The sequence below is a fragment of the Nicotiana tabacum genome, chromosome 22, assembly GCF_000715075.1.
Source record: "Nicotiana tabacum cultivar K326 chromosome 22, ASM71507v2, whole genome shotgun sequence".
NCBI lineage: Eukaryota > Viridiplantae > Streptophyta > Magnoliopsida > Solanales > Solanaceae > Nicotiana > Nicotiana tabacum.
In genome coordinates this window covers 232689447-232705526 of record NC_134101.1, presented here as the reverse complement: position 1 = coordinate 232705526, position 16080 = coordinate 232689447, and the positions used below count along the sequence as shown (strand labels likewise).

The 16080-nt window shown below is 34.0% G+C and overlaps 3 protein-coding genes across 3 annotated transcripts; 1 reads left to right on the top strand and 2 right to left on the bottom strand.

Moving 5' to 3' along the window:
• Positions 1–1333: 1333 nt before the first annotated feature.
• On the top strand, positions 1334–4099 carry LOC107791342 (dehydration-responsive element-binding protein 3-like). Its single transcript, XM_075243456.1, has 4 exons — positions 1334–1340; positions 2900–3088; positions 3615–3738; positions 3811–4099. The coding sequence occupies exons 1-4, from the start codon at positions 1334–1336 to the stop codon at positions 4097–4099; spliced, it is 609 nt and encodes a 202-aa protein (XP_075099557.1).
• Positions 4100–5622: 1523 nt separating this feature from the next.
• LOC107791351 (uncharacterized) lies at positions 5623–8322 on the bottom strand. The gene is made up of 3 exons (XM_016613396.2): positions 8005–8322; positions 7371–7554; positions 5623–5988 (listed from the first exon to the last, which is right to left on the bottom strand). The coding sequence occupies exons 1-3, from the start codon at positions 8301–8303 to the stop codon at positions 5716–5718; spliced, it is 756 nt and encodes a 251-aa protein (XP_016468882.2). The 5' UTR covers positions 8304–8322; the 3' UTR covers positions 5623–5715.
• Positions 8323–9761: 1439 nt separating this feature from the next.
• LOC107791384 (pectinesterase 31) lies at positions 9762–15350 on the bottom strand. Its single transcript, XM_016613445.2, has 6 exons — positions 14965–15350; positions 12730–12834; positions 12571–12648; positions 12003–12190; positions 10621–10794; positions 9762–10364 (listed from the first exon to the last, which is right to left on the bottom strand). Exons 1-6 carry the CDS (start codon positions 15208–15210, stop codon positions 10202–10204), a joined length of 954 nt encoding a protein of 317 aa, XP_016468931.1. The 5' UTR covers positions 15211–15350; the 3' UTR covers positions 9762–10201.
• Positions 15351–16080: the final 730 nt, after the last annotated feature.

Here is a 16080-nt window from a genome sequence, read left to right as displayed (position 1 = left end):
AAAGGTGGCTTCGCCCCTAGTATGTATGCAGACCTTACCCCTATCTTCAAGAAGGCAAAAAGATGGTTTTTGGAAGACACTCGACTTAAGAAAGATAAAAGAAAGGGCAGCAGCAAGCACACTGATTAGAAAACCGAAGCAAAACTACAAAGATAGAAAACTAAAACTGAATATTGCAATCAGAAGGCCGGAACGAAAGCAACGACAAGTAATCACAGAAGTTAAGTACCTGAGTCTTGAACCCGTAAAATTAAAATTCTGGATCTGCTTCTGCGTATTCGAAGCTCATTGAATAGCATGAGTATCTCAGTATTAGCACTAGCCAGCAGCAGTAGCAGAGCTTTGATTATAGTGCAAAATACACCATAAAGTTCATGAACCTGAATTTCACATGTGAATGGAGCAGAAGAAAAAGGTCTAGAAGGTCATTTAATTTAAGGATCGTTTAGTATACAGTCTAGTTATGTCAGAGATTATAATCAGGGCCAGAGCTAGAGTGCTAGAAGTTGGGTTCGACCGAACTCAATAGCTTTGGTTCGAATCTTATATTTGTATTTAAAATTTCATTGAATATGTATAAATTATTAATTTAGAACCCAGTAATTTCAAACGATTAGAATCCCGAACTCATAAACTTGAAATCTTGACTACGCTTTTGAATTTATAATGCAATGAATTGGAGGAGTTATCATGCTGCGAAAAATAATATGAAAATTGTTACGTGATGAACAATAATGTAGGTATTATTATGTGATAGAATAATAATACAACAATTTTGCTTAATTTACAGGCATTTTGGTCTGTGGATAAGAGTATTTCTCGAATAAAATAATATATTGATTCTCATATAAGTTATACTAGAATTAGTAATACAACGTATGACTTTCAATTTGGTATTAAATTTTGCATGATTAATACAAAGTTTAATACCAAAAGTTTAATTATACGATGCCTTAGTTCATGCATGCACTTCCAATGCGAATATCGAACATTGAAATTTTAAAAAAAAAAGTTGTCGTATTTTGTGTAATGCATGCATGCAGTGATAACCCCTTACACAGTGACAGGGTATGAGTCTGACCAAAAACACACTACTTATTTGACATGAATATTGTAATTGGGGGGGGGGGGGAGTAAAATAGTACTTTTAATATATATTTGGTCGATGAGCTAAAAATAATTACAGTCGTTAATCAAATATATATAAAAAAAAAGTATACATTGATTATGTATAAAATATATATTATATGCATACCATATGTTAATATACAAAAATTATATATATTGCCTGCTTTAAGGGACGACTATATTCAGGGGCGTATGTAGCACGTAAATGACGGGTTCCATTGAACCCATAAATTTCGATGCAGCGCATAAATTTATGTGTAAATCTAAAATTGCAATAAATAGTATAGATGAACCCATAACTTTAAAAATATATCGGGTTAAATACTAAAAATCTTAAAGGTTGAACCCATAAAAATTTCAGCAAAAAGTCAGCAGCTCTGGCCCTCCCTTGCGTACCATTACCATATTTATTTGATATAAACTGTCATTTCTTGATTTTTGGAACAAATAGAATAATTTTGACGAGGATAACGTATTATTTTAAGAAAGCGAAAAAATATATATTTTAAAATCGCACCAATATTTTACTCTTAATGAGAGTTTTAAATAGAAAGTAATTTATTTCCTTAGTTAGCCTACTCAATGAGAATTTGAATTGATCACGACTTCAAGCGACAATAAGTGAGTTTTAAATTTAATATTTATATATATTTAATACATTTGTGAGCACACATACATTATTTAAGTAAAAGCTACTAAGTTTGGACGAACTATTAACCGTACATCTAGACCCGAACCTTATTACTACTTGAAGTTGAAAGGTTGAAATTGATGGGATTGCTGATAGAGGTAGAATCGAATCCAAAATTTAAAATTTATGAGTTCCTATAACGATCTTAAGATAATACTATAATAATAATAATAATAATAATAATAATAATAATAATAATAATAATAATAATAATAATAATAATAATAATATAGTCAATATTTATAGATAATTAGCAGCTTTCTTAATATACGTATTGAATCCGAGCATAAGTAACAACAGTACAAAAAACTGAAAACTTTGACCAGGCGTTTTCGACGAAATTCGTTTGATAGTGTTATTAGGTTCACGTAAACTCATAACTAATATCGTAGATTCGCCCCTTATAGAAGTATAGTATAGTCACCCATTCACGGGCCGAGTTAGTGTGTAGGTTACGGATTCGGCCAAATTCAGTAACTTTGGTCTAAACTTTGTATTTATCTTAATATATTCATTGGATGTATACAAAATTATTAATTTAGAACTCATAACTTAAAAGAATTAGACAAAGGTGTATCGAGGATTTAATGTTTATGGATTCCTGCAACGATCTCGAGTACATTTTCAATAATAACTTGTTTCACGTTCAAACATTTATAAATATTTTGTAAATTTTTCGAATATATTTATACTGTTTGGACAAAATCTACTGGGTTCACGTGAACCCGTAAGTCGAGAGGTGGATTTGCCCTTAGAATTAAAATCCCAAATCCATAAACTTCAAATTCCGACTTCGCCTCTGCATTTCTTCCATGGGTCCCCTTGCTGCCATGCCCCCCCCCCCCCCCAACCAACCCCCCAATCCACCCTTCCTCCTTCCATAAGTATTGCAGTCGACTCATTGGCAAATGATGTAAAATAAAAACCAAAACTTATTCTTGAATGAATCTTTTTTCTGTCATTCTGCATTATATATTCTCTTATGTATATATATTCTCTTCTATATATATATATATATATATATATATATATATATATATATATATCTTATATTTGTTTTTTTCTTCATTAAAAAAGAAGAAAAGAAGATAAAAAGAACTCGAGAGAGCAGCAAACACCAGGTATATCGAGGTGTTCGTATGAGAAATTGGGGAAAATGGGTTTCAGAAATACGAGAACCACGTAAAAAATCCAGAATTTGGCTTGGAACTTTTCCTACCCCAGAAATGGCTGCTCGAGCCCATGATGTTGCTGCTTTAGCCATCAAAGGTAATGTTGAATTATGTGACCATGTTTCTTAAATAATCAAGGGTCGTTTGGTTGGGAAACTAGTTATTTTGAAGATTAATTATCTCGGGAATAGTTATTCCGGAATTGATATCCCACTCTCCTATAGGGATAAAAAGAACACCACAATCTGAGAATATAAGGGGAGTCTTGGCGTATCTGGACGTTTTTTTTCTCAAAAGATTTGGACACGTGGAGATCGTCTATTTCACCTAGAATTCTTTTATATGGCAAGAGTAAACACGAGACGAATTGCTAACTGTTAGGATATGAAAGGGCCTAAAGTGCAAAAAATGACAAAATAATGCAACTTCATATTGTACATAAAAAAATTTAAACTTTTTCCTTTACTTAATTATGTCTTCAGCATGCCATTTACGTGCAAACTTGATTCTTATATGAGTAAAACACGTAAAATTTATTCTTTTATGCATGTAATAATGTTATAAAAACTTAATTAAGTTGTCAGAACGATCGTATTTTATTTAATTATATTATATCTCAACAGGTGACGGTGCAACCCTGAACTTTCCAGAACTTGCAAATTCACTTCCAAGACCAGTGTCACTAAACGCTCGTGACATTCAAGCAGCAGCAACCACAGCAGCTTCAATGCAAATCTCTGACTCTTCATGCAAAATCGATGCTTGCATCAGGGTAGGCTGCCTACGTCACAACATCAGGAGTGCGGCTCTTCCCCGAACCATGCATGAACGCGAAATGCTTCATGCACCGAGCTGTTCTTTATCATCATCTCTGTCAACTTCTTCTTCTTTGTTACCAACTAATTCAACAATGACAGATTTGGGGACGACGATCGATGAATTAACACAAATCATTGAGTTACCAAGACTGGAAACTATTTTTGATGACTCGTTCTATTTGAAAAATGATTTTATGTGTGCTGACTATCCTTCTCCATGGTTGAACTGTGAAGATGAATTAAGAGTAATTTCAAGCTATTTTGAACCGTATTTACTGTGGAATTACTAAGTAAAAAAACAGAATATGTGTCATTCTTCAATTTTTTATGGGTTCTGGATTATCTCTCTCAACTATACTTACTATTATTGTCATTACTGTAATTATATGTGGTTGATTCAGAATTTTAAAGTCACGGGTGACTTCGTAACCTCAACGTACCTTTTTTCTTACTGTAGCATAGGCCTTCGCCACTTCAAACGGGCGCTTCGCCCCTCTTTTTTTTGAATTAGAAAGAGCGGGGTCTTACTTATTCAGGGGATGAAAGACAAATAAAGGGATCAGGGGGCTTTATAATCGAAGAAAGAGAAGGGGCGTGGTTGGTGTGTCACTGGGTTGGTGCTCGTCGATAAAAAAATCCGAAAGAATAATTACGTATCTATTATCTCTAATCAGTACAAATATCTAATAAGTACTGTAATATTTATGTCAACAAAACTAAGTTGCAATTATATAATAATTACGTCTTAGTTCCAAATAAGTTATATTGGTGGTACGAATCCTCACTTTATTCTTTAAATTCAACTACCACTAAATTATAGAAGAGAAGAAATACTTTAGTATTTTTTTTTTTAATTTTTGTTAAACATGAATCCTAATTTCCATGATTCGTTACGGGTGTCCTTGGTGTCAGGGGCAGATGTAGAGTTTGGCGATCGGGTTCATCGACTAAAACAAGTATTTTTACCGTGGAGCATAAATTTATCTCTAAAAATTATTAAAATTGCAACAAATGGTAGGTCTGAATCATAACCTAAAAAATTCTATGGGCTCAATGCTAAAAACATTAGAAGTTGAACCTACAAAATTTAAATCCTAGATTCGGCTCTGTTTGGTCTATGTATATGTATAGAAATCTTCAATCCTTTTTAATTTATTTTTTTCAAAAGGTACTAAAACGACATTTCATTCATTCATTGAAACTTCTTTATCCTCTCATTTGGTGATGTCCTTTAATTTACCAGTGTAAACTTTATTTTGCAATATTTCAAAATCTTATACTGTGTTTGGAGCAAGAGAAATAAATGTCATAGAGTTTATCGTCAATGTAAATAATGTTAATATTATCACATCATTCAAAAAAAATATTCATAGGTAACTCGCTTTAAAATATGAGATTTATAATTTTAAAAATAAGATAAATTACCTATTATTACACGTAAAATTTTCTGCCACCGCGAGAAAGCCAACACATATGCGCAACAAGTAACGATGAGTACGTAGCAACAAAAAAATAATATCATTACACAAATAATCGACCAAATTTACTATTTACTTTCTAGCCGGTATACATAGATTATATATTAATTATATACAGTTATATACAAATTATACATATATTTATACATCCGCTGTTTATTTTTAATTTAAAAGATAGGTGAAAGGTTATTTAGGTTAGTTCTTCAAAAAAAATTAAGAAACTAGCTAGCTAGAACGTACAAATCCTTCTCTTGATCAAGAAATTTACATTCTTAATTACGTACCCAAATACTTGAATTTCTTTTGCAGTTATATACATTAATAAAATAATGACATCCTATCCAACAAATTAAATAAGTAAATAAATCAGTACATAACCAATAAAAACGAAGAAAATAATAGTTAAATTGTAAAAACTAGACTAATAATTAATCCCTACAACGACTTTGATTTTCCTCCAATATTTCATTTCCCCCACTAATATATGCAGATAAATTCAAATATTTTTCTCCTTCTTCAGCCCTAATATCTCTCCAACGTGCACGACAAAGCACACAATTAATAAATCTTTTTCTACTACTTCTTTTCCATGCCATTAAACATTTTTCATGTATAGGGTTTTTACATGTCCCACAAGCAGCAACTCCTTCTTCTTCGTTCATTTCTTCCAAACACACCGGACACGTGGCCCCATTTTCGACCTGTTGAAACATAATTAAGTAATTAAAATGTATATTTTCTTTATAAAAAAATAAAGACAACCCGGTGTACTAAATTCCTGCTATGTACGGGGTCCGGAGAAAAGGCGGACCACAAGGGTTTATTGTACGCAGTCTTACCATGTATTTCTGTAAGAGGTTGTTTCCACTTAGGGCTGTGCACGGATCGAATCGAATCGGATTTAGCATATTTCGGATTCGAATTTCGGATTTCGGATTCTAGAAAATGCAATCCGAATTATATCGGATCGGATTTTAAAGTTTGGATCGGATCGGATATCGGATCGTATTATTATGCCTCAAAGTTAAACTAATATGTATATTTTCTTTGTAAAAGAGGCAATACATTAAGAAAAATTCATGTTTATGCAATTATGAGAGTACTATGGTGCCAATATAGCTAAATCTAGCAATTGTTAAGGTAATAACTTGGAGGTTGATGTAAATTAAAGTGTAGTATTTATACATGTCCTAATAATTTCGGATTTCGGATTGGATTGGATTAAAATATACCAATCCGAAATCCGAAATTTTAATAAACATAATCCGAAATCTGATCCAATCCGAAATCCGAAATTCAAAATTGAATGGATCGGTTCGGATTTCGGATATCCGATCCGAATGAACAACCCTATTTCCACTGCATGAACGCGTGACCTCATGATCACATGGCAATTGAAACATAGTAATTAAATAATTAAAACTGTGTATGGTCATACCTTTCTATAACAGCATCGCTATATAACAGTCATTCATATAAAAGCCAAATTTCTTGGAACTAATTTTGTATGCTATGTTATAATATATGTTCTCTATAATAGCACTTCGCTATAACAACTAGAAAAATTCAGAACAAATGAGGCTGTTATAGAGAGGTTTGACTGTATTTTCTCAAATAAAAAGGCAACCTAGTGCACTAAATCCCCGCTACGTGCGGGGTCCGGGGAAGGGCCAGACCACAAGAGTCTATTGTGTGCATTCTTACCCTACATTTCTGCAAGAGGTTGTTTTCAAGGCTCGAACCCGTAACCCAGGGGCGGATGTAGCTCTATAACATCGGGTTCAATTGGCCTCATAACTTTCGGCGTAGAGTAAAAACTTATGTACAAACAATTATTAATATCGCAGTTTAATTGAACCCATAACTTTCGATGTGGAGCATAAATTTATGTACAAAAAATACTAATATCGCAGTAACTTATAAATATGAACTCATAACTTTGGGATATAATTTAAAGGTTGAACCCATATAATTTAAATCCTAGATCCGCCTCTACGTTAATCTCCTGATGCAGCAACTTTACCAATTACGTTAAGATTTTTCTTTATTTTTATGAGCAAAAGTCCTATAACAGAATGCTAACCTTTATTTGTATGGGCGAAGTCCTTTGGCGCTTTTCTTGAGAAAACAGACGATGAAACATTCCACGTAATTTTTCGGTTGCTAATGCTTCAGTTGAAATAGGTAAGTTAAGAAGACGTTGAAGCTGACATGGCCGAAGTGTCCTTCGATAGAGACACGTGTCATCAATGGATACACCCAAAACCCTAATAAGCACAAATATTATGCATAAGGCAGTAATAATTTTAATTTTATTTCACTTATAATATATAATAACAATGTAATAATCTTCATACTATGGATGTGTTTTAACTTGTTATTTCAGAAAACATACTTTATTTTCAGTTTTATATAACTAATAGAGGGTGCTTATTTTTAGGTTAATAATTATTTTCTGTAATTATTTTTTAGGTAATTACAAGAGGGGTTGCTCTGATGGTAAGCAACCTCCGCTTCCAACCAAGAGGTTGTGAGTTCGAGTCTCCCCAAGAGCAAGGTGGGAAATTCTTGGAGGGAAGGATGTCGGGGGTCTATTTGGAAACAGCCTCTCTACCCCAGGGTAGGGGTAAGGTCTGCGTATAAATAATATTTTAAATATTTCATAAAAGAATGAGCAAAAGGATTGGAAAGTTGAAGATAGAACAAAATGCTCTCACCTAATAAGAACAAATAATATGTGTTTGCATGGGGTGGTACGATCAGGGCAGCTGCATGAAAGGGTGGTGGAGAGAGTCACGGTGTAGACATTACACGTGGCACCTAAGACGAAAAAAGTGGCGTCGCAACGGTGGAGGAGGCGGAGGTGGTGGCTGAGAGCTCGGAATATTCTGTCGGCGAGGGGTTGAGTTGGCGTTAAGCGGCGGCGAGGACGGTAGTGGTGGTGGTGGTGGTGGTGGTGGTGGTGGTCGGAAGAAGAAGAAGAAGAAGGGGTGGAACTAGAGCCAATGGATTCCATATTTTTGGAAAGGATAAAGTAGTTGTTATTACAATAGTTGGTTTTGGGATATTATACTGTAAATAGAAAGAGGAGATTATGTTTCTTTAGGAAAAGGAAAAAGTGTGGTGGAGATTCTTTGTAGAGTTTGAAGGGATACGTGAGGGATAATTTAACCTTTGATTTGGTATTTTCAATAAATTAGGTTACCCCTTAAGCATGTCTTATAAAAAAGCCGGTGCACTAAGCTTTCGCTATGCGCAAGATTCGAGAAAGGGCAGGATCACAAGGGTCTATGGCAGTGGCGGAGGCAGGATCTCCTCGAAGGGGGTTCAAAAAAAAATTCTTGTAACTAGTGGGAATTGAAACCCATGACTTTATGTAGATTTTGAACTCACTTAACCACTAAACTACACTTTTGGATTGTGTTAAGGGTGTTCAAAACTTAATAATATAGAGATAAAAATAGATTTTGCCTTATATATACAGTGTAATTTTTCGGCAAAGGGTGTTCGGGTGAACACCCTTGTCCCCCCCCCCCTAAATCCGCCCCTGGTCTATTGTATGCAGCTTACCCTGCATTTTAGCAAGAAGTTAAGCATGTCTTATAAGAAAGGCCAGTCTAGTGCACTAAGCTGCCACTATACGCGAGAAGGTCTATTATACGCAGTCTTACCCTACATTTTAGCAAGAAGCTAAACACGTCTTATACAAATCCCAAAATTGAAAGAAGAATCAACTCAAATAGTCTACAATAGTCACCTACCAATTACCACTTAAATTAAAAATAGAACAGATGTATAATATATGTAATAATCGCCTAACAATTACAATTTAAATTAAAAATAGTTGACTGTATAATATATGTATAATTTATAAATAATCAGGTATAACTAACAAATAATCTATTTATACCGACTAAAAAAATGAAACTGTTCAACTATTTATGTAAAGATCCCTAATTGAAACTAGGACAAAACTTGTACCTTTTCTTGTAATCAAAGAATAGAGGGGTTAATTAAGGAAGGGGAATCGTACGTGGATGAACAATCTTTGTTACATACTATAAAGAATAATAGTAGAAGAAATACGGGGTATTATACTTTTAACTCGCGCTAAAAACTATTTACTTTTGTAGCCGAAAAAGTAAATAAAATTTATATAATTTTTGTGTATAACATATAGCATATATATATATACAAAAAGTATATATTTTTTCGACTATTACTTTAAGAGCGGCTATACAACGTCATTTTCCCAAGGAAAAATAGGGGGCTGAAGTTTTGGGGACAAAACACCAGAAATTAAAATTGTGGGTAATTTATGTCATTAGATAGAAAAAAACGAATATTCACAGACATATTAATAGTGAAACATTAAATTTTCATTAACTTTAAAAACTTAAAAGGCACCACCATTTTATTCCGAACAAACGACATACATATTAACAAGAGACATAAAAACTACAGGAAACACTGATTGGCACCTTGATGTTTACATCAATTAATGAAAAACATAACACATGTCCTTACACACACTGTTGTCACTAAACCATAGTTAATTAACATATTCTTGCCTCAATTTATCACTTAACTATGGTAACGTATCACTCGCTTTTTGGTGTAAACATTTGGTGCAGATAATTTTTTACCATCTCGACCCCATAACTGCTGTATGGGGTTCTTTCCAATGGTGATGCTCAAAAGATGATCTTCATAGTAGAAGATACTCTCCCAGATGAACTTGGTACAATAATGGAAGCAACATAGCCACTAAAATGAACCTCACTCTCACTAGACCTTCCACATTACTAAAATTTTATTTAAATTGCGTGGAATATCTAAATTCATATCAGATGTTGTAGGTGTCGATCTGGAGCGAAGGGATATCTAACAAAGTAGAGGTGAGACACCTGAGCTTCACGCGGAATATGGTATGCGCAATGCCATCCTCTGACAAAGCCAAGGCCTTTGTTGATCTGGATCGATGAAACCATGCATGAGAAATTGTTCTGCTTCATCATCCATTAGTTCTCTGGCCCAAGTCACACGTTTTGACGGGCAACTACCCGGTCCAAAACACCTGCAATAGTTTCACCAACAAGCTAAACTACCTTAGAGATGATACTTAATGATAGGATACCGATAAGTGTTCATTAGCTTATTTTACAAATGGACTTGCACACGTCTCGTCAAGATTTTAGGGAGGAATTTAGGCCAGAAATAGAACATTCCTACCTCAATCTCTACTATGCAGTAGATCACTAAAATTTAATGTGAAATAGTAGTAAATATGATTATTTGAAGCTTGTTGTAATTGAAGATTTCAGATGACTTACCGGTACTCATAGAAGCAAGCAGTTCTCTCATTTTCTGTCTTGCCCCAGTTATTCCAACCGTCATGTTTAATACAGTGATCCATATGACAATAGGCGTAAACCACCCTTCCGAAAGGCCCCCATGGGCGTCCAAGATGTGCATATGAAGAGCCTCCATTACCGGTGATCACACATCTGCATAATCCCAGGAAAAATGTTTTGGAAAAATAAGGACGAAAATTAGCATGAAAACTGGAAAAAAGTTCTTGCAAAATAAAGTCTCTAGATAATAATCTGACATTGAAAATCTTTAGTGAATCAAACAGAAGTGCGAGGTACAATCTTAATGCCGAGCAGCTAAGATAAGCTCAATATCAAGCCTATCAACCAAGATGATCTATCTAGATACAGCTATGGGCTTACTTTAGATTTATCAAAAGTACTCCACAAGTTGGAATTCCCAATTAATTCTGGTCGCTGAATAAGTGAAAGTTTGACAAGATTGAGGATGTGGCATCACAGTAAGCGGAATTGAGCTTTTAGCTGGAAAATCTCCAACAATAGTTTCCATTGAATGAACAACGAGAGATCTTAAAGATAATGAAGAAGTATAGCCTTTCTATAAGAGCCCATGCTTATAGCTAAGATCATCTAACTGAAAGGTTGTGGAAAAGGCTAAACATCACTTAAACAATAAATCGACATAGTGAATAAAAGATCTTTTGACCGAGAACACATAACAGACGAGCAATCCGAGTCAAAAATCATCAAGACACAAAGCTCGTTAGCCAACACAAAACTAGAATTTTGCTCGGTGGATATATAGACAGAAAAATATACTATCCTCTACTTCAAGAAATAACACTATACATAGACTGTCATTCCATCTTAGCTTCTAGCTTCTACAAAATGACAGTGCTTTTTCTCTGGTTTTCTTTTCCTTCTGCTCAACTCAACATAAGTGTCAACCCTTCAAGTTCCGGAAAACATCACAGAAAACTCCCTTTTGTAATACTGAAGTATGACGTCTTTAGAAGTTATGCTTGCAACATTCTTTATCCCACCAAAAAAAAAGATTGGTGGAATCTACACCGGATCAAGGAAAGGGGAATGTAGCCAAGAATTAGGAAAAAAAACCAATGTCCCATAAATTGGGAAATTCAATCGCCCACAACTGGATTAATGTCAGGCAGTTAAAGTTTCTTAGTGCTGAGGGTTTTAGATGCCAAGCGATTTCTTCTACCCTATTCGTATAAAGGTAACATTGGGTCTGCACCAAATTTATCTAAAGAGAAAACAGAATGAGTGACAAACGTAAGAACCAGCATGAAGACAAAATGAAGTGCTTCAAACTCTAAATAACCAGAGCTCTGAAATAATAACCAATCTAACTGCTCACAAACCTCAGAAACACATAGCCAGTGGTCTCTTGAGAAGATTTCCTGCTTTGTGCAGTAATGAATCCGGCCGATTTGCAGTGTATGTGACAATGCTCAAAAAGTGCAGTGCTATTACCAAAAATAAAATCTACACTTCCTTCAATATAGCAATCTTTCAAATATTGCTTCCCGTAATGCAAATACAGTGTATCCTGTAGACATAAATCAAATTATTTTCCTAAGAAAAATGTAGAAACTCTCAAAGCCGTCAATCACAGACGGTACTGAAAAATGAGTATGTTAAGCAACTATATTCCATGTAACCGAGAAATAAATGTGATATACACATCCAGAAGGGGGACAAATTGGCTGGGAATTAATATTTGCAGCTGTACCTTTTTGGGCATGGCAGGAAAATGCAAGGAATTTATAAATGATCCTAAAACATATGAAATCACTCTTGGGGAAATCAGAGCACATATAAACTACAAAATTTCTTCTTTGACATGGGGTCGTTGACACTTGCAGGAACTGGGAACTGACTATTAAATTGGACTTTCCACAAGGTGCATAAGTAATGTAGTATACACACCTGCCAACCAAGAAATCTGCAATTATAAAAGGCAGAACGATCCGCTGTAACTCTGATTGCCACTGCCTGTCCTGATCCCTATTGGAAAAGAACAAAAAGAAATGAAGCATAATAAACCGAGCTACATGGAGCATTTGTAAAGAGCAAAAAGGACATTACCTGAGGAGCAGAGTTTTCAAAGGTGATGTTCTCAGCAATAAAATCCTCTCCTTCAACTATTGTACTTCCACACCCAAATGTCCCGGTACCAATTAGCCTTGCAGCCTACGTGTCAATCGAACTGAAAATTAATAACTGAATAGCACAATAGTAAGCATATGAAGGAGAGATGAATATCGAAGTACATGTGAATGTTTCATCTAATATCTTAAGCTGCTAAAGATTAGAACTTTTATTTACTTAATTATGGGTTACCACATCTGTCACCTGTTTAATACATATAGGTCCAATTCTTTTGTTTCAGCTAAAGCTGGACGCAGACATTTATTTGCTTATTTATGTCTTCAACACGTCCATCATGTGTTTAACATGCCTAATCGAGTTATTCCGTTACATTTAATCCTGTTTGGCTGTACAATATTTCCATATTTGCAAAAAATACTGAAGTTCATTATTCGCAAATAATGGTTTGGCCATCAACATTCAAATACTGAACTATGGTGAAATATTGAAAAATCTTATGAAAAGAGTATTTCAAGTGAAATAATGATTTTTACTCACAAATCGTCAAAACATTTCCATCTGAAATTCATGTCCAAACACAACTTCAACATTCAAATACTCTTGTTTAACTTCAACTGCAGATACTCCTTTTTTTTTTCTACTTCAACCAAATATTGTCCAAACAACGACTAAACCATTACAGATAGACATTTCTTTTCGCTTACTTTAAGCACATCTCAAGTTAAATCCTTCTCTTCAACTAAAAGTTGAAACCATTAAAGACAAACACTTTTATTAATTTCATTATGCATTTTTTTTATGTCCGTGCATGCTATTAAAATTGATAATCTTTATTTATTTAATTAAGAGTCAATGCAACAGTCACGTGTATTCCACCAAAATGCAAAGAAAAAAAGAGATAACAGCACTTCGGTCCCTCAATTATTGGTAATTTATGATTTTGATCCTTGTGATATCTAACTAAGAGCCCGTTTGGATTAGCTGATTTGAAGTAGCTGATAAGCATTATGTGCTGAAAAACACTTTTAAGTGTTGAAACTGATTTAATAAATAAGCAGTTAAGTGTTTGGGTACAAGTGCTGAAATTGATAATAAGTTTCTGCATTATTTGATAAAAAAGTGCTGATAAGCTCTTTTTCTGTTAAATGACTTAAATAACCTTAGAACTGTTTATACTTATAAGGGCGTAATTTCTTCAAAATTTTAGATTCCAGATCGATTCAAATACAAAATATTCTATTTGTCATTTTATTTTAAATACAACTGTGCTTAGATAAGATAATTTTTTATGATAACTATAATTTATTTTATGATAAGCATATAATCATAAGTTATAGTAATAATTAATAAATTGACAAAAGTTTCTCAGTAAAAAATAAACCTAAATAGGACAAATTATTTTAAGAGAAACAAACATTGTCTTCATCACCACAATACTAGAAAGCAATACACCAAAAATTTGATACGTCCTCATTTATTACATACAGTTCAAAGATTAATACACAATCACATAGATAAGTATGCAAAGGAATAGAGAATTTGCTTATCTTAAATAGTCAATGAGAATTGCATACTTGAAGAGGTGGAGGGGGGGGGGGGGGCTTAAGTTGAATACTTGAGGCAGTGAGTATCAATGTAGGAAGCACTTTTAACTTTACCAAACAAATAGATAAGCCGAAAAGTGCTTATAAGCTAGTTTGACCAGCTTATAGGCTTAGCCAAACACCCTCTAAGCACATTGAATCTTCAAGAAGTGGTGCACTTTTAATCCTTCTGCTTGTGACTCTCCACAAAATTACTGAGTTATCAACTGTGAGACTACTTAATAACCAATGTGTCATATTAAGTTTGCATTATTACTTTCCTACATAAAAGGACCAAAAACACACATTTTTGTTAATTGAAAGTTAAATATGCTAGGTCAGATATCACAAGGACCAAAATCATAATTTACCAATAACTGAGTGACTAAATATACTATTCCTCCCCCCCCCCCCAACAAAAAAAAAAGTCCCAAGTGAGGCAAGTTAAAAAGTCCCAAATGGTTGGTTTCCAAAATCTCCCTTAATTTTACAAACAAACACATATTTAAAAAATTTCTTCAAAACTTATGGCCAAACACCTATTAAAACTCTAAAAACCTTTATTATGTCAGTTTATATAACTTAAATCCAAAAAAAAAAAGCAAAAAAAAAAAACTTGAAGATGTACCTGATGATGATCAATTTTAGTGGCGGTATTATCCCAAGTGAGGATAGTGTCTTCAGGATTGAACCCAGCAAGCGTGATGAAATTCTTCGTTTTAGGAACGTAAATTGGCTGCTTGTAAACACCAGGAGCTACACGAATCACAGTACGACACTTGTTGCTTAACGGAACGGCGTCTATTGCTTCTTGTACTGTGCAGTAATCGCCGGTACCGTCCTGAGATACTGTAACGGAGACCCTCGATGACATTTTCTAGAGACTTAACGGTGGAAGAGGGCGGTGGTGGGAGGTGATTTTGGGATCAGGTTGCGGAGGAAGAAAGCAGAGGAAAATATAGGGACATATGATTGCTGCTTCCATAAGTCGAAATTACTGGTTGCGATTTAAAAGCAATAATCGAAATTATCTGTCGCTTTGTTTATGTATTGCGATTTATAAGTCGTAAGTGATGATTCAATATGCTTGGTGCGATTTATACCTCCATTTTGTATTTGACGTATAAGCCACATTTGCTGATTATGATTTATCAGTGGCTTTGTTTATCGCGATGTATAAGTCTGTTGTGATAATTGCGATTTATAAGTCGCAAATAAATAGTTGCATTTATAAGTCTTTAAGTTTGGTAATTGCAATTACAAGGGTATTTCTCAATATCGTTAAGTCGTATTTGTCAATTGCGACTGCACGTATTATTTGTTAGTTGCAATTGTCAATTTGCGTATAAGTCATAAATCACATTTATCTATTGCGATTTATAAGCCACTTATCTATTGCAATTATAAAGGGCATTCGTTGAATTATAAATAGCATTTGATAATTACAAATTATAAGTCGTATTGTCATTGTGATTCCCACGACGCTGTTGTTTTGCGATTCATATGTCTAATTTGTCAATCGTGATTTATAACTTGCATTTTACGTTTCTCAATTGCGATTTATATAGCGTATCTCAAGAGCGATTTATAAGTCGCTTTCTCAATTGCGGTTATAAGTCTCCTTTCTCAATTGCAAATCGTATTGAAATACGGATTTATAACATGTGAATCATGTTATATATATGTGCGTTTTGCATATTTTTATAATTTTCATAAATATTATACATTAGTGAAATTTTTTAGC